The sequence below is a fragment of the Ovis aries genome, chromosome 19 (genome assembly GCF_016772045.2).
Source record: "Ovis aries strain OAR_USU_Benz2616 breed Rambouillet chromosome 19, ARS-UI_Ramb_v3.0, whole genome shotgun sequence".
Taxonomy (NCBI): Eukaryota; Metazoa; Chordata; class Mammalia; order Artiodactyla; family Bovidae; genus Ovis; species Ovis aries.
Window position 1 is genome coordinate 57,281,027 of NC_056072.1, and position 18,830 is coordinate 57,299,856.

The window sequence follows — 18,830 nt, forward strand, 5'->3', positions numbered from 1 at the left end:
TCAATAACCTCACATAAGCAGATGACACCACCCTCACGGCAGAAAGTGAAGAGGAACTAAAAAGCTTCTTGATGAAAGTGAAAGAGGAGAGTGAAAAAGTTGGCCTAAAGCTCAACATTCAGAAAACGAAGATCGTGGCATCTGGTCCCATCACTTCATGGGAAATAGATGGAGAAACAGTGTCAGACTTTATTTTTTTGGGCTCCAAAATCACTGCAGATGGTGATTGCAGCCATGAAATTAAAAGACGCTTACTCCTTGGAAGAAAAGTTATGAGCAACCTAGATAGTATATTCAAAAGCAGAGACATTACTTTGCCAAGTAAGGTCCGTCTAGTCAAGGCTATGGTTTTTCCTGTGGTCATGTATGGATGTGAGAGTTGGACTGTGAAGAAGGCAGAGCACCAAAGAATTGATGCTTTTGAACTGTGGTGTTGGAGAAGACTCTTGAGAGTCCCTTGGACTGCAAGGAGATCCAACCAGTCCATTCTGAAGGAGATCAGCCCTGGGATTTCTTTGGAAGGAATGATGCTAAAGCTGAAACTCCAGTACTTTGGCCAACTCATGCGAAGAGTTGACTCACTGGAAAAGACTTTGATTATGGGAGGAATTGGGGGCAAGAGAAGAAGGGGACGACAGAGGATGAGATGGCTGGATGGCATCACTGACTTGATGGACGTGAGTCTGAGTGAACTCCAGGATTTGGTGATGCACAGGGAGGCCTGGCGTGCTGCAATTCATGGGGTCGCAAAGAGTTGCACATGACTGAGCGACTGAACTAAACTGAACTAATATAACTCCCAACTACATGGTTTTTCAGATGCTCGGTACACACATTACAAATTGTGAACAAACTGAAATATCTGTGTACTGATCCTCAAAAACAACCAATAAAATTTCAATCAAGAAAGGAAAATCAAAGAAAAAATTGCTATAAAAGAAAACCAGAAAAGACTTCCTAAAATGAAAAATAAGACAGCAAAGAAGAAAACAAAACTGTAGCAGCAACCGGAGCTGGGCACTGACTGCTGCAGTATATGATTACTATACGTCATGCTCTAGACACACTAACTCTGAACGGTACCCCTCCAGAGTAAGCACCATCATTAAGCCCATTTGAGAGTTGGAACAGCAAGGTTGACTAGTATGTTCAAGCAACTGCGAGAGCTGAAGACAGATCTAAGTCAGGAAATCTCTCCAAAAGGAGAAACAGGAGGAAGCTGGAAACAGGAGATAAAAGATGAGGAAATGAGAGGATTAGTTCCAGAGCTCCAGTATCCAGTTAATGAGGAGTTCTGGAAAGAGACTGGAAAAGTACTGAGGAAAGAAACAATCAGAGAACTAGTGTCAAACAATTTCAACAGGGGGTCGCGAGTTTCTAGATTCAAAGGACCCTCTGAGTGCCCAGCACAATGTATGAAAAAATAACTACACTAAGAGGTGTGACTGTGAAATTTCAGAACAACGGGGATTAAGAAAGGATCTTAACAATGGAGGGAGGGAACAGAAAAGGCAAGAAAGAAAGAGGGAGACAGACTCGCACAAAGATCGAGAATATAAGTGGCTTCCCAAAGCTGAAAGACAATAAAATGATGCTGCATAATTCTGAAGTAAAATATTTTCAAGTTAGATTTCTATCTCCATCAAACTATTACTCAAGCATGTGAATGTAAATAAAGACATATCTAGCTATCTAAGATCTAAAAACAATTCACTTCTGATGCACTGTTTCTTAGGAAGTTATTTGAGCGTGTTACTTTATTTTTTAAAAAAGGAAAAAGACATGAACTCAAGGAAAGAATCCCAAACAAGAGAGAGATAAAGGATGGCAGCTGTGCAGCTGGCTTAAAAAGCCATCAGTAAGCACTGGAGCAGGAGGTCAGAGGACTTGAGGAGGAATGTTTTCACAGAAAAACAACGGAAACTGAAAACTCCTCTGATTTATTTGTATGAAAAATAGTATTCAGAGTTCTACAACTCTATTGGAGATACTAGGAAGTATCTGTGATAATGTCATAATTCCTAGTATATGGTAGAGAAGTTGTAAAAACCTTATTACTGATTTTGCAGAAATGAAGACGATTATAAGCAAGCACTGTGCACAACTGTATACCAACACGCTGGATAACCTAGATGAAACGGACAAATCCCTAGAAACATGTAACATACCAAGACTGAATCATGAAGAAACAGAAAATCTGAGTAGACCTTGACTAGTAAGAGTGAATCAGTAATCAAGCCTCCTCACTCCTCAAAAAACCCTGGCCCTGTCCTACTGAATTCTACTGAACATCTGAAGAAGAATTAACACCGTTCCTCTCAAACTCCTACAAAACACTGAAGAGGAGGGAACGCTCCCAAACTCATTCCATGAAGCCACCACTGCCCTGGTACCAGTTAGGCAAAGACTGAAGAAAAGAATACCATAGACCAACATCCCTTATGAATACCAACGTAAAAGCCTCAGCAAAATTCCAGCGAAGTGCTAACAGCAGCATGCTAAAAAGATTATACACCATGACTAACTGAGGTCTGTGTGCTCTGTCATGTCCAGCTCTTTGCAGCCCCATGGACTGTAGCTGCCAGGCTCCACTGTCTATGGAATTTTCCAGGCAAGAATACTGGAGGGGGGTGCAATTTCTTCCTCCAGGGGATCTTCCCAACCCCAGGATTGAACCCTCACCTCCAATGCGTCTCCTGCATTTACAGGCCGATTCTTTACTACTAGCACCATCTGGGAAGCCCAAGGGGGCTCATTCCCAACAAAACTCAACACCTGTTTTCAACAAAAACATCCAACAAACTAGTAATAGCAGGAAACTATCTCAACATAGTCAATATGTCATATAACAGCTAACATCACATTTTGTGATGAAAATCTTTCTCTAAGGCCAGAAAGCCAAGCACGATTGCTTTCACCTCTTTCAGTCCACATGCTGGAAGTTCCAGCCGGAATGATTAGGCAAGAAAAATAAGCACAAGGCATTCAAATTAAAAAGAAGTAACATTTTTCTCTATTCACAGATGACTCGGGGCTTCCCTGGTAGCTCAGCTAGTAAAGAATCTGCCTGCAATGCAGGAGACTTGGGTCGGGAAGATCCCCTGGAGGAGGGCATGGCAACCCACTCCAGGGTTCTTGCCTGGAGAATCCCATGGACGGAGGAGCCTAGAGGCTACAGGCCATGAAATCGCAGAGAGCTGGACACGACTGAAGGAGTAAGCACACAGATGGGCACGATCTTCACAGAGAAACCTTGATCTCTCTCTAGCATTCACACACATCTGGTAAAATAAATTCAGCTAAGCTGCGGGATATAGAATCAACACAAACATCAGCTGCACTTCTACACAATTAACAATGATGCTCAAAAGAAAAAATTAAGTATATAATTCCATTTACAACAGCATCAAAAAGAATAAAATACTGCCAGGGTAGAGGGGAGGAGAGAATAGTTATTAAGTGTTTAAAGGATACAGAGTTTAAAAAAGGGTAGGGGGTAGAGAGTTTCAGTTTGGAGAGATGAAAAGTTCTAAAGATAGGTAGTGGTAATGGTTATCTAATAATGTAGTCAATGTCACAGAACGGTACCCTTAAAATGGTTCTAATTTTAAATTTTATATTTTACCACAATTTAAAAAAAAAAACAAACACCTCTCTCCTAAAAAAGGGCAATGTCTAACACTGATTTAAAAATTTACAAAAAAAAAAAAAAAAGGCAAGGTAAACATACTTTTAGAATAAGGAGTTAAATACCAGAAGACATCAAATTTAGAGACTTGAGGTTAAGGAAAGGGTGGGGGTGGTTCAGAAGCTTCCTGTTCTGTCTCATGCCAAGCATAATACTGGCCAACATTTAAATCAATGTGTACATACTACAAGAAAATAGATGTATACATACTACAAGAAAATGAAAACTTAAATGCCAGTTTGTAAGAGGGCAGAATAATAAAATGTAACGAGTTGTGTCTTTTCAGCACACTGAAAACCTGAAACTGGAGCAATGAGTTTGCTTTCTTCCACTTAAGGATGTAGTTTTGCCAATAATGAGTTTTTTCCAAGTACAGGGAGTGCCCTAGGTTTTTAAACATTCCCTTAGAAGTGTGACATTTTCTGCAACAAGTGATGCAAGTCCTGATGATAAAAGAAGGAATTAGGGTCATAAGAATTTGGGTATTTTCTCAGTGGTGACAGGGTCTTTCATTTCAAAGATCATTTCAAAGATATGACAAGTAAAACCAATGCTACTGTTACATATGATCCAGCCTTCCACTGTTTCAGCTACAAACTCTCAACTATCAACTAGCCCCTTTAAAAAAATTAACCCGTATTCTTCATGAAATGTCATACTCAATTCTACAGCACACACATTTAGTAGAAGCCTGGATCTAGCCATGCCTCGGACACTCTGTGACCACGAAAGTTTTAATTTCTTTAAATAAGAGTTACTGACTTTACAAAGTGTTTCAATTAAAATTTGGAAAATGAAGGTATAAAGAAAATTGCCCAAATTCAAGAAAACTAAAAACACTGTCAGCATGTAGGGCATTTTAGAAAACGAAGCCCCTGTGGGGGTCATTTGCAATGTATATATAGAACTATTGAATCGGGATGTGGTGCACTGGGAACATGGTGGTGTGGGTCATCTACACCTCAAACCACACATACACACACACAGAATTCAGATCTGTGGTTATCAGAGGTGGAGGAAGAGGGAACTGGAGGAAGGCGGTCAAAAGGTACAAACTTCCGGTTATAAGACAAATGCATGCTAGGAATGTAACTCAGAACACAATTAACATAATTAACACTGCTCCATGTTATATATGAGAGTTGTTAACAAGAGTAAATAAAACCTAAGAGTTCTCATCGTAGGGAAAAAATATTTATTTTCCTTTTCCTTTAGTTTGTATCTATGTAAGACGATGGATGATCACTAAACTTCCTGTGCTAACCATTTCATGATACGTATGCGTTAAATCATGCTGCACACCTTACAGCTTCAGGTCACTTCCGTCGCTCAGGCGTGTCCAACTCGACGACCCCATGGACCGCAGCATGCCCGGCTTCCCTGTCCATCACCATCTCCTGGAGCTTGCTCAAACTCATGTCCGTTCAGTCAGTGATGCCACCCAGCCATCTCATCCTCTCTCGTCCCCTTCTCCTCCCACCTTCGATCCTTCCCAGAATCAGGGTCTTCTCTAGTGAGTCAGTTCTTCCCATCAGGTGGCCAAAGTACTGGAGTTTCAGCTTCAGCATCAGCATCAGTCCTTCCAATTAACATTCAGGACTGATCTCCTTGCAGTCCAAGGGACTCTCAAGAGTCTTCTCCAACACCACAGTTCAAAAGCATCAATTCTTCAGCACTCAGCTTTCTTTATAGTTCAACTCTCACATCCATACATGACGACTGGAAAAACCATAGCTTTGACTATGGACCTTTGTTGGGAAAGTAACGTTTCTGCTTTTTAATATACAGCTTACACAGTACTATATGTAAACTGTATCTCAATAAAACTGAGAAAAAGATGTTTTTCATAGAATAAAATATGAACCTACTGTGCCGTATGAAAGTCTGGGCTCTGAAGTTACTCAGATACGGCAAAGCGATCTCTCTACCTCTTAGTTTCCTCTTATTTAAAGCGGGGAAAGTAATGTTTCCTTTATAGTATTAACCGAAGTATTAAATAAGGTGATGAGCTAAAGCATAACACCAGGCACACTATATTATATAGTGACAGGTACATGTTAATCACAAATACCTTACAAAACTGGAATGAAACTGTACACACTATTATTTTTAATGCATATGTCATCAAGTTTTACTGTTTTGGAAAGTATATAATTCTAACTAAAAAGCAGAAGTCACAAATCCTTTTAGTTTTTGTGTCCTTTTAGTTTGGGTTTTTTTTCTTTTGTTTTTGTTTTTTTTTAATTTTGGAAAATATCCCCTAATTTTGGTAGTGGCATCTAGTTGCTGTTATGGGTTATTTTTTAAAAACAAGTTTTTATTGAGATATAATTCACCTACCATACACTCTATTTGAAGAGTACAAGTCAAAGGTTTTTCATATATACACAGATATGTGCAACCTTTCACCACAGTAAATTTCAGAAAAATCTCAACACCTCAGAAAGGTATCAATTCCAATATCCAGACTGAGGCAAGCGCTGTAATCTACCTTCCATCTCTGCAGAGTCCCCTGTTCTGGACACTTCATAGGAACGGAATGATATGCTATCTTCTGTGACTAGCTTCTTTCACTTAGTCTAATGCTGTCAAGGGCATCCATGCTATGGCATGTTAGTAACTCATCCCTTTTTATGGTTCAATAATATTCCATGGTCTAGATATACCACATTTTGTTACTCATTTATCAGTTGTTGAACATGTAACCACTTCTACCTTTTGCCTATTTTGAATACTCCTGTAAACACTGGTGGGCCAGTTTTCGCTCCATCTCTTTTGGGTTTGCAGCTTGGCGTGGCACTGCTGAGCCAGGCGGCAACGTCATGCTCACCTTCTGAAGGGCTGCCAAGTTGTTTTCCAAAGCGGCTGCACTATTTGATATTATGACCAACGATACAAGTTTCCAACCTCTCCACACCCTCTCCAATACCTATTAACCAACCTTGTTTTCCTCAAAAAGACACAAACTCCTGAAACTGACTCAAGAAAAGAAGACAATACAAACAGAACTATAACTAGTGACGAGACTAAATGCGGAACTAAAACCCTACCTGCAAAAAGAGCCCCAGCCCACGCGGCTTCAGTGCTGAATTCCACCAGACGTTTATAGAAAATCAGCAATTCTTCATAAACAATTCCAAAAGAAGTAGGTCACACAGTTTGTGAGCGGCAGGGCCAGGATTTTAACCAGGCAATTTTTCCAGAGTCTATACTCCTGACCACTGTGTTGCACTCTCTGAATAACTGAAAGAATCTGGATACATTGTAGTACACCGAGCTGTTGCTTTGTGTGATCCATCTTTCCTAGTTTATTCTGGTAATGTGATTTCTCTGGTCTGTAGCAAAAAAAGATTGTTCTGAGAACTTGGGAAAAAGTCATTTGCACAAGTGACAATGTTGCTATATCTCATTCAAATGGCAAAAGCAGGAAAAGAAAGAAGAAACTGTTAGTTGCTCAGTTGTGTCCAATTCTTTGCAATCCCACTGACTATAGCCCGCCAGGTTCTTCTGTCCATGAAACTGCAATTCTCCAGGCAAGAATACTTGAGTGGGTTGCCATTTCCCTTCTCCAGGGCATCGTCTCAACACAGGGGTCGAACCCAGGTCTCTCACATTTTAGGCTGCTTCTTTACCTTCCGAGCCACTAGGGAGGGACCTCCTAAAGTTTCCTACACGTTTGTATTTCAATGACCTCTCACAACAACCCCACAAGATGACAGGCACTCTCCTCCTCCCGTTTTCTAGATGAGGACCGAGGCACACGCAGCCACAGACGGCAAGGGGCAGGGCCTGGATCTGAACGCGCATCTTTCTGATCCCTGGAGAGCCCATCCTCCAGGGCAGCCTGTCTCATGCCTCATCCCTTCAACAGAGCTCTGGGGAGCAGATCCCCAGGCCTGTTACTCACCGGCGTGGGCTTCTGGCAAACAGGCAGGGAAGGGGCCCTTCATCGTCTGCTGAATGAATGAACAACTATCCCAAGCTGACTGCTATTAACCCCGAACTAAAAAAATTTATCCCCACTCAATTACTGTTTAGCAACAAAATGATGACCTGCAGCTTCTCTTACACATTTGGCTGACCTAGTGTTATACAAATACTATATGTTAATAGTTTAAGTCATTAAGCTTAAAATTTTAAAATAATCATGGAAATATAGGGAATAGCTTAAATAGGAAGATTACTTTTGTTCTTCAAATTAACAATGCCTATTCTTGTGGAAGTCTCCACAAAATATACTTTTTGCCATGGGAATCAATAGTTGTACTATTATACATGAAACTCCATTTCCTCATGGAAATAAGGCATCTGACAGAAAATTTCAGCTAGTGAATTTTCTGAATACATACACAAAGCTTATATTATCCTTTAAGTTACTATAGGTCAGTACTATATATAACTAAATAAACCCATAAGACGTAATGATGACTTCTTAAGGCAGTGATCTGTATACTAGTCTCCAAGTCTGTGTCAACTAGAAACTGTATTAAATGCAAAATAACCCTAAATATGAAAAGCCAACAAAGATTCTCAAGATAACTGTTCCTATCACAAACTAATGCAACAAATAAACACAAGCATCTTAACCCTGATATTTTCACAGCTCTGAAGCTCTTTAAAAAAATTTAACATTGAAAAATCTGTGAAATCTGTCTGCTTTCATCTTCAGTTAAAACTAACCATGATTTGTTGACAGTTAAAGACATGATTTAATCATGATTTGCTAAAGCTTCAATACTTTGGCCACCTGATGTAAAAGCCAACTCATTAGAAAAGACCCTGATGCTGGGAAAGGTTGAAGGCAGGAGAAGGGGGTGACAGAGGATGAAACGGTTGGATGGCATCAGACTTGATGGACATGAGTTTGAGCAAGCTCTGAGAGTGGGTGATGGACAGGGAACCTGCAGTCCACGGGGTCACCAAGAGTCGGACACAACTGAGTGACTGAACTGAACTGATGATTTGCTGGGTGAAAGGGATGATTATACACTCGCCTTAAAATTAATGGTTTATTGACAATCTGAAAAATCTGCTCACCATTTTTACTGATTTAAGCTGGCATGTGTGTACTTACTTTTTACTTTAAAAAATCCTTTCTTTAAATGTCCATTCTTTGGTAAACCTGCTTCTCCACTCTAGGAATATGATTAGTGGCTCAAAAATACAACTCTGAATCCTTCTAACGGCTCTTATTTGCAGCACGAAGCACAGTTTACACGGGAGCTTCGGAAGAAGTGAAACACAACAGGGTCAGCGTGCCCTTGGCCGATTGCTTCTTTGAGCCTTGGTTTCCTCACCTTCGCTTTCAGCGATCGAATCAACCTCAGAAGGTCGCTGAGGACTGAAGCCCTTGTGGAGGGCTGGCACACAGCGAGACGATCTGGCCCTACTTCCCTCCTGGACACCTCGGGCTGCCTGCCTAGACCAAGGGACTTCATGTCTCCACCCTGTCTTTGCACAGGTTTCTGACTTAAGAAGCCCTGTCAGCACCTGCCAGGTTCCAACCCTGCCTCCTGGGGTCTAACAAACGATTACTTGCAGCGCAGGGCAGCCTCCAGGACTCCCCTCCTCGCGTGGAGCTCTACGTCTCCGCATTTTATAAACACTTCCTAACCAGCCCCTGAGAATACTAAAGCTAAGACTGATGGCTCAGTCACCTCCGTATTTCTTGTTGTTTAGCTGCTAAGTTGTGTCCGACTCTTTGCGACCCCATGGCCTGTACCTCACCATGCTCCTCTGTCCATGGCATTTCCCAGGCAAGGATACTGGAGTGGGTTGTCATTTCCTTCCCCAGGGATCTTCCCAACCCAGGAGTCTCTTGCACTGGCAAGTGGCTTCATTACCACTGAGCCACCTAGCAAAACTCCCAGGACAGGGAAGAAGGTCAACAGTGACTGTGGACTGCACAGAACCCACTCCCCAGCACACACGGGATTAAGAGAATCAAATGCGCAAGAGACTAACAGCCTGGGACTGGGAATCACACGTTCACAAGCCTGACAAGCATCAGACTCTTCGTGTTTTTGTTCAAGGTAGAATCTTTAAAGTCACCTTACTGTATGCCGCTAGGCCACCCTATTTATGCAAAGGAACCTGAGGAGTCATCGTGCTTGTGGTTTTAACTCGTCTTCAAAGGCAGCACCCTGCTCTGGATTCGGATTGCATGCTGGCTGCATCGGGACCATTTCAAAGGGCGGCGCACACTGATGTACTCTGCTTTAAGAGCAAGAGTGCCAGCTGGTGGGCCAGCCGCCGTCACTCACCTCAGCCACCTGCCGGGTCCCCACTCTGTGCTGCACCAGCCCCTCCGCATTTGTAGCCATGGTGAAGCAAGACCATTAGAGAACCTGTTTGGAAAGATGCAGCGACTTCCATCAGGTGGGCAGAAACCAGCCTCCTTGAAAAACATTAGTAATCAAAATTCTCCTTTGGTACTGTCTGGTGCAGATTTTGTCCTCAGACCACAAGCTAACCAGCTTCTTCAATCACAGGTACCAATACTGATCAGTAGAAACACTTGTCTGGGGACAAGAATCCCCCCTGGTAAACACAAAGACAAATCTGGAACTTTGCCAGGTCTCTTGGGTTGTAACAGCTTGGCTCACCTCTCAGGCAGGTGGGAGACACCTACATGGATGGCCCCGGGTCACAGCGTGCTGAATGCCAAGGCGGCTACCTGAGAAAGCTGTTACGGTCAACTTCCAGACAGAGCCCTAGACTGCTCTCAGCAACCAAGCTTCCGTTACTAGTGGCCAAGCAGGGAGCAGAGCCCTGCCGGTGTAACACCCCTCACTCAGGAGTTAAAGAGCAGACATTAACAAAAGCAGTAAGGAGACGACATTACTGAAGTGGGCTAAGAACACAGTACCCATAAATTTATCAATTTATATTTTTAAGCCCTCTTTAAATTAGAAATACAAATAATTCAGCTTTATCTTACTAGAAAAAGTATGCCATCATTTGCCTCAAAATCGAGGAAGATCGTCTCAAGAGGCACCGTGGTGCTGGTGTCCCGGGTCAGGAGCACTGGAGAGCAGGCACCTTGATGACACTGACCCCTGGTCCTCTGGTCATGCAGCAACGCTCCCCCGAGGGCCTCTACGTGTCGGTCGCCCAGTCGTGTCCGACTCTTTGCGACCCCATGGCCTGCAGCCCGCCAGGCTCCTCTATCCATGGGATTCTCCAGGCCAGAATACTGGAGTGAGTAGCCATTCCCTTCTCCAGGGGACCTCCTGCCCTGCAGGTGGATTCTTTACCCTCTGGGCCATCAAGGAAACCCTGAGTAGTCCCTAAACCCTTTCCAATAATTCTGCCACAGTGAACCTAGGATAAAGGGACTCCACTTTGGACCCACATTCTGGACAAGGCAGACTTCACTACTGACTGCACAGGTCCATGGTTAACAGGAATCTAAAGCTCTTGTGTGACTTACTCTCAGCATTCACACACAAAACCTACACGGGCCCAGCCAGTGTGCAGCACACAAAATGCACATACAGTCCATGTGCCTGGCCCCTCCCAGGCACTGAATACTCTGCAATGCAACTGCACAGAGCACTTTCCATAGTTCTCACCTGAAGTGTTACTTTAAGCACTGATGTCGACAGAACTTTCCCACTCTGGCAGCCTTCTGTATTATTCTATCCACTATTAGACAGCCGCCACTTCTATTATCACTAATTCCCCTTCAGATTATTTTATTACCAAAATGAGAGAGAAATGGAGAATGAAACCATGACAGACAAATAAGAGAAGAATGGCCCTGACTTCAAGGATCACTGTCCTGTAAGAGCAGGTATTACACTGACCTTGACAATGACCCCAGGTCACCAGTGTCAGTGGATCGCCTTCAGAGAACAAGATCAGGTCCAAGACAAGGGAGAAGTATTTCCGATTATTTATTCTTTTAATAAGTAGTCAAGAATTTTAACATTTGTTTACTCCTGTTTGTTTCTACAAGAAAAAGCTTTGAGAAACACTCTTGTCTCTTCCCCTATTACAGTCTGGTTCCAACTAATAAGAGACAGAGGAAAAAAGAATGACTTCACATGCACCAGAAATCAACCTGATAAAAACACCACTACTGCACGTGAAACCTCTAGGGCTCTAATCTTTTTTCCTCAAAATCTTAAATAAGAGCTCTCTAAGGAATCAGATGGATAAAGACAGCAAACAGATATACTAGATTAAGAAATAAAATCTAAACAGCTACACTACATTAAGAAATTAAGTCCAAATATGCAGCTGCGACTGTAACACTTTGAGGTGTTACGAGCGTTTGTGTTGCCATCAACTGCATTTTGATGCAAGAAATACATGAACTTGAGTATTAAAAAATAGTGTTAGGGAAGTATCATTGAGTATTAGAGTAGAGAAATAACAAAGTATTAGAAAGGCATACTTTTCTACCAGGTTTCCCTAAAAGAGGTGCTTGACACCTCTTATTTGTCTATCACCTCTAAGATATGCGGTGAAAAGGATTTTACAGGTGACTGTCTGATAGTAACTCAGAAACCTTTCTGTAGTGACTCACTTTAACACTCAATTTGCAGGACTCATCACCCTCAGCCAAGGCTCAGGGGGCCGCAAGATACTGCTAATGACTGGTGATAGCAGACATTAGGCCTCAGAGAAGCAGCAGTGAGCTGGGAAGTTCAGGAAAGCTAACCACTCTGCGTATTAATCCTCTGGTGATTATATAAATGGTAAGTATCTTCTACTCTGCAGCTCATCTGCTTGCTTTCTTCACGGTGTCTTTTGATGAATGAAAGTTCTTAAGTTTCATAAGGCTAAATTTTTTTTTCTTTACAGTTTGTACTTTTATTTATGAAAATTCTGTCCTACCCCAAAGTCACAAGCCTAATTTTAATATGTTTAAGTCTCTCACATGTAAGTTCTCAATCCATCTGCAAATTAACTCTTGAGTCCAGAGGTAGACAAAGGGTCCAGTGAATTTTCTTCAAATATGGATCATCAATTTTCGACCCCATTCCCAGAACAATCTGAGCTCTCCTCGCTCGTCTGCAGTGACTCCTCGGCCGCACCTCGTGCTCCCGAGGACGTGGCTCGCAGGTCTCTGCTCTCCTGCACAGCTGTCCTGCCTTCCTCTGTCTACTCACCATCTGACTCTACCACTTTACAGCTCAGGCTTGCTCTCTGTTGGGGCAGGCGGCCCCCTCCCCACCTTGCTCTCCCTTCCACGCCAACCTCTTGGTCTATAGCAAACATGCAATACCCAGAGCAACAACCTTCCTTTATATATTGGATTGACCAAAAAGTTCGTTTGAGTTTTTCCCATAAGGTGCTGTGGAAAAACCGGAATAAACTTTTTGGCCACCCCAATACTCGATGTCTTATAATTCTTGATCTGTTAGTTTTCCGCCACCAAAGAAACTACAGTCACCACCAACAGCAGCTTAGGAAGTGCTTACAAGTGAACAAGGACGAGTGTGCACCTCTGGAAAGGCAAGCGGAGACTAACAGAATATGAGAGAGACTAACCTATGAAAACTGCTCCCAACACTGATTTAAATCCAGAGAGACCAGGTAGGAGAGAGAGAAAATTTTAAAAACATATTCCATTTCATCATATTTGAAAAAACATGTAAAGCTGCAAACCGCATCTTATCCTCAGGTATAAACCAAAGAAGACAGAGGCTGCTTCCTGCAGGCATCACAGTGTAGTGAGAAATAAGTAAAACAGCATCCTCTAGTGAGGTCAGGAAGTGAGGGGGGACCTTTAACTTAAATGCCCTAGGAAAAAAAGACAATGTCAGGGGGTCAGGCTCCCCTCAGGGCTTGTTTTCCTGGCTACCCCAGTCACAGGTGGCCCCTGGGACACAGGGAAGGGCAAAGCCTTGGAAAGGGTATCGGGAGATGGTTACCAAGTAGGGGGTGTCTTTCAAGAAACAGCAGCTCTGGGGAAGAGTGGGTTATGTCCATGTGTACTTTGAAAAGCCATATTCACTAGAACAACATAATTCTGCATTTGAAATCTGAGGGAAAAAAAAAAACAAACCAGAAAACCCTACTGCTTAGACACTACAGACTAGACAAAGGCCTCGGCCACAGCCTTGCTGGCAGAGCGAAGCAGCACCATGCTGAGTAACGCACACTCGCTGCAGGGCCACCGCACCCCGGGCAGGACACTGACGCGGGCAGCTCCCGGGTCAGAAGCACAAGGCTCCAAAGGTTGGCGCTTGCCCGCTTGCCTTCTAACCCTGGAGCACCGCACCCCCTCTTTTCTCATTAATTAACCAAAGAGCAGAAAACCATGTACCCTAAGTTAAACAACAAAACCAACCTACTATGGAATACTTTCCTATGGTGGTTTTCAACTAACCAAGTTCAACTACCATCCATCCTTTTAAAATAACTAGGCAACAAGCTGACTGCTGAGCATGAGTAACAACAAGAAATAAAGGAGAAAGTCCTTGTCCTTGAAGAACTTATGAAGGAAACCAGTAAGAGCTGAGCAAGGTAAATGCTACAGTCCGCAGGAAGAAGCGATGGCAGCTTCACAGGAGAGAAGCCAAGACGACTGGTCTTGAAGGGAAGTGGAATGGAGCAAACGGACAGAGGGTGGGTGGGAGAGAGTTCCAGGCAGAGCTCAGACAGACGGGCAGACCACAGGAGGATGCAGAGTTGAGGACCAGCAGGCAACCTGGGGGGGACGGCTGGAGCGCTCAAGGAGAGGGCCGGACACTGAAGGCAGCGAGAGCTACCAGAGGTGCGGCAGAGAGATGAAGTGGCCATTCCTGGCTCTTCCAAAAAAAAATAATCCTTCGGGGGACAGTGAGGAGGGAACAGAAAAGGACGGTCCACGGAAGGCCAGTTAGAAAGTGGTGGCCACAGACGAGGGATAGAGTCTTAACCTGAACTAGCAAGTCTTCCAGCGCACAGATGACAACAGGGCGCAGCATAAACATATGGGCCGCAGAATGGCAGAAGTGAAACTGCCACCGCCTGGCCTCATGTGGCAGGAGGTTTCAGAGCATAAACTCCTTCAAATACAAGTACAACAGTATCTCTCTCAACAACAAAGAGGACACAACGGAGGCTTTAATCAACTCTTCCAGATTTACAGAAAGCATCCAGCTGACCAAACTGTGCAACCAGGGTGTCTCTGGTTTCAGCGAGGGGCTGCAGACCCCACTGCAGTGAGAGCAGGGCTCAGCCTGGGAACACCCGAACCCCAGGGCGCTGGAGAACAGCCTGGCCGTGCGCTCCCCAGGGGCAGGCTGAGAGGCCAACGTCTCCAATGATAATAAACACGTGGGACAAGGAAACCCTGTCTTCGCTGACAGCAGTGGGTGAGCCTGCCTTCCCCTTCACAAAGAACTGATTCACATCATCCTTATTTATATACGATGTGGCCCCAAATTACATAACATTAAAGATTTACTGCCTTGATATTTCCTCATCTAAACAAATACACTGGGTTCAGAGGCCCTGGCAGACTTCTAAGCTGATCTGATACTGGACTGCGTGAGATTATCATGAAGAACAGATCTCAACCCATCCATAAAGGGCCTAACGCTGTGCCAGGCACACAGCAGGTATGCTGTGCATGGCGCTACCGCTAGCACCAATTTCAAAGTCACCCGAAAGCAGCAACAAACTGTATACTAAAATGCATATTATAATCAGGAATAGGCCCCTTATTTTGACATAAGAGCCACATGAGATTTAACTACATATGTATATGTATTATATGCTCAGACCATATTTATAATTCACTCGAATTAAACTGCACATCTGAAAAATGAAACGGCTGAATTAGGATAAATTTCACAAATATTTGAAAATAAACCAACACCAACAACTGTTTGCAAAATACTACTACTGCTATAGTATAGAACTTCTTGCCTGGGAAATCCCAGGGGCAGAGGAGCCTGATGGGCTCCAGTCCACGGGGTCGCAGGAGTCGGACACGACTTAGTGACTAAACAACAACAACAGGGCTTCTAGACAGGCAGTGAGGTGTGCAGTCTAAGTTTTATTATGCTGTGCCTGTCAGAAGTCTCTCTGGACTCATGAGAAAATAAAAGCAAAAATATAAATACAAAACACCTGAGAACTTAAAAAACGAGAGATACACAGCTCAAGACTTGAAATCACAGATCGACCCGAAGGCAAGAAACATATCAAGTGACAGATTCAGTGAGTGCCCGTCACACAGAAGATGCCACGAGGACCCCGGCAGGGCCAAGCTGAGGCACAGAGCCTGTTGTCAGAAAGAGACTCAAAGATGACTTAGCTTTGGGGCTGGGTGATTTCCTGTGCCCACAGGAAACTTGCTTCTTCCCTGTTCCAAGTCTGGGGTCCAGGAAAGGACAGTGGAGGTGCGTGGGGGCTGGGGAGGTGGGTGAGCAGGGACTAGCGGGGAAGAGGAGCGGCTCTCACCTCTGTGGAGTCCCAGCGACCAGAGCAATGCTACAGGTCCCCATGTGGAGACCTGTCCCGAGACGCCACTGCACACTGGGGGGGTCTCCCCAGTTTACCAAGGGCCCAAGGGCAAGGACGAAATGCACGCTCCCTGTTTCTATGAGTGTGGCCCAGCAAGAGACAGGAGGAAAGAAGGACAGCTTTTCGGAGCACCTACAATATGCTTGATATCACTGCTGCTGCTGCTAAGTCACTTCAGTCGTGTCCGACTCTGTGCGACCCCATAGACGACAGCCCACCAGGCTCCCCCGTCCCTGGGACTTTCCAGGCGGGAACACTGGAGTGGGTTGCCATTTCCTTCTCCAATGCATGAAAGTGAAAGTGAAGTCACAGTAGGCAGCATTTAATCCTTAAATCCATTCCCTCTGAGTAGGTGCAACATTATTAGCTCCACCAATGCAGACAGAGGAGGGAAAGGGAGACTCAGAAGCTTAGCCAACTTGTTCCAAGCCCCCTAGTTGGAAAAAAGGTACCTGGGGTTCTAACTCAGGCTTCTGACTCTAAAACCACAACCTTCCCTCTGCACCCGACTGCCCTTCAAAATAGTTTCCTGAAAGACGAAGTCAACAGAAGAGAATTATAAAGAGTGACAGGAGAGCGGCTAATCTTCCCAAGGAGCAAATGGCTCACACCAGTACTCTAGATCTTTAGGAACTTACTTTATGTAACCACTAATTCCTAAATAGGGCTTCCCTTGGAGCGCAGTCAGTAAAGCATCTGCCTGCAGTGCAGGAGACCCGGGGTTCAATCCCTGGGTTGGGAAGATCCCCTGGAGAAAGAAATGGCCACCCACTCCAGTATCCTCGCCTGGAAAATCTCATGGACAGAGGAGCCTGGTGGGCTGCAGTCCATGGGGTCGCAAAGAGTCGCGCACCACTGAGCGACTAATTCCTAAATATGTGATTGTGATTTCTGACCTAGCTCCACCCAGACAGCAACACGACAGTTCCTTTGGAACTTGAACACACTTTCTCCTTACACATTTTACCAACATAATAATCATACTGATTAAAACAGCAGGGATAATTTTACAATCTTTAACGTAAAAATTTTTCTACTGAAGCCTAACATGCAGATACAAAAGTGCACACAAATCATAATGCTACAGCTCCCTGCATTTCAGTGAACACACACACACAAACCGCACTGCCCTCAGAGCGCCCCCAGCACCTGAAAGGCGCCCCTCTCGCCTCAGAGCACCAGCTCCCCTGCTGCCCTGCCCTCCACGCTTGTCTCTCAGCTGTGTGTTAGTGTGGCCTCCTGTGTCTGGCTTCTCTGCTCATGGTGATAACCTTGAGGAGCGGTGCGTCTTCACCGCCGTGCAGTGTTCCAGCATGTGACTCTGGCACTATTTACTCATCCATTCTACAGCTGATGAGCGTTTAGATGATTCTAGTTTGGAGTGCTAATGACTGGCATTCCTCTGAGCACTCCTGCACAGAAGGTCCCCAGGTTAAGGTGGAATAACTTAGGATTTTCCAACTTCACCATGGTGTGAAAGGGATACGCATTCAGTAGAAACTGCGCTTGGGTTTGTGAATTCTGAACTCTTCCCAGGCTAGCAGTATACAGTTATGATCCTCTCATGATGCCAGGCAGCGGCAGCTACCTCCCAGTCAGTCACATGACCTACTGTTACAACTATTACTGTGACAGTTAAACAATTAAACTGTAAAAATTATTCTGCTTCTCACTCTTAGTATAGTAGTCAATGAATTACTGGAGATATTCAGTAATTATAAAATAGACTTACATTACACGATTTTGCCCAACTGCAGGTTAATGTCACTGTTCTGAGCATATTTAAGGTAAACAAGGCTAAGCTTCGGTCTTTGGTAGGTTAGGTGTATCAAGCGCATTTTTCTGCATATTTTCAACTTATGAATAAACCCATCATAAATCAAGGAACATCTGTATGTGCCTTCTGATGCAATGCATCTTTTCTTCACTTGAAAATTTTCCTACTTTAAAAAACTATCTTTTATCTCTTCAGAAAAGAGACATGTTATAAATTTAGAACTTCCCTGACGGCCAGTGTTGAGACTCTGCCTGCCAGTGCAGCGGACATGAGTTTGATCCTGAGTATAGGAAGATCCCACACGCTGCGCAGCAACTAAGCCAAGTGCCTCAGCTACTGAGCCAGCATTCTAGCGCCTGGTCGCTGCAACTACTGAAGCCTGTGCACCTAGGGCCCGCGCTCCCCAGCAAGAGAAGCCACTGCAAGGAAAAGGCCACACACCCGAGAGCAGCCCTCACCTTGCTGCAATTAGAGAAAGCCCACGCACAGTAACAGAGACTCAGTGCAGCCAAAAATAATAAATTCTTTAAAAATTTAAGTTTTTAAAAATCTGTACTGTAAAGCCTTTGACTGTGTGGATCACAACAAACTGTGGAAAATTCTGGAAGAGATGGGAATACCAGACCACCTGACCTGCCTCCTGAGACATCTGTATGCAGGTCAGGAAGCAACCGTTAGAACTGGGCATAGAACAACAGACTGGTTCCAAATCGGGAAAGGGCTACGTCAAGGCTGTATATTGTCACCTTGCTTATTTAACTTCTGTGCAGAGTACATCATGAGAAACGTTGGGCGGGATGAAGCACAAGCTGGAATCAAGATTGCCAGGAGAGATATCAATAACCTCAGATATGCAGATGACACCAACCTTACAGCAGAAAGTGAAGAGGAACTAAA

At 44.1% G+C, this 18,830-nt stretch overlaps 1 protein-coding gene across 16 annotated transcripts in view; it reads right to left on the reverse strand.

The window, feature by feature from the left end:
• The window catches only part of NR2C2 (nuclear receptor subfamily 2 group C member 2), a 115,920-nt gene that overhangs the window by 90,160 nt on the left and 6,930 nt on the right, over positions 1 to 18,830 (reverse strand). For 12 of the 16 annotated variants that reach the window (XR_003585991.3, XR_006057116.1, XM_042236428.1 and 9 more), the window contains one exon: positions 9,952 to 10,035. The exons of 3 other annotated variants lie outside the window; for them this stretch is intronic. Coding sequence is in view for 9 of the 13 variants with exons in the window: in XM_042236428.1 (XP_042092362.1) it covers positions 9,952 to 10,011 (60 nt within the window). In the remaining 4 variants the exon portion in view is untranslated. Of the gene's footprint in view, positions 1 to 9,951; positions 10,036 to 10,628; positions 18,798 to 18,830 lie in introns of those variants that run through there. One more of the 16 variants, XM_060402684.1, reaches the window with a different exon arrangement.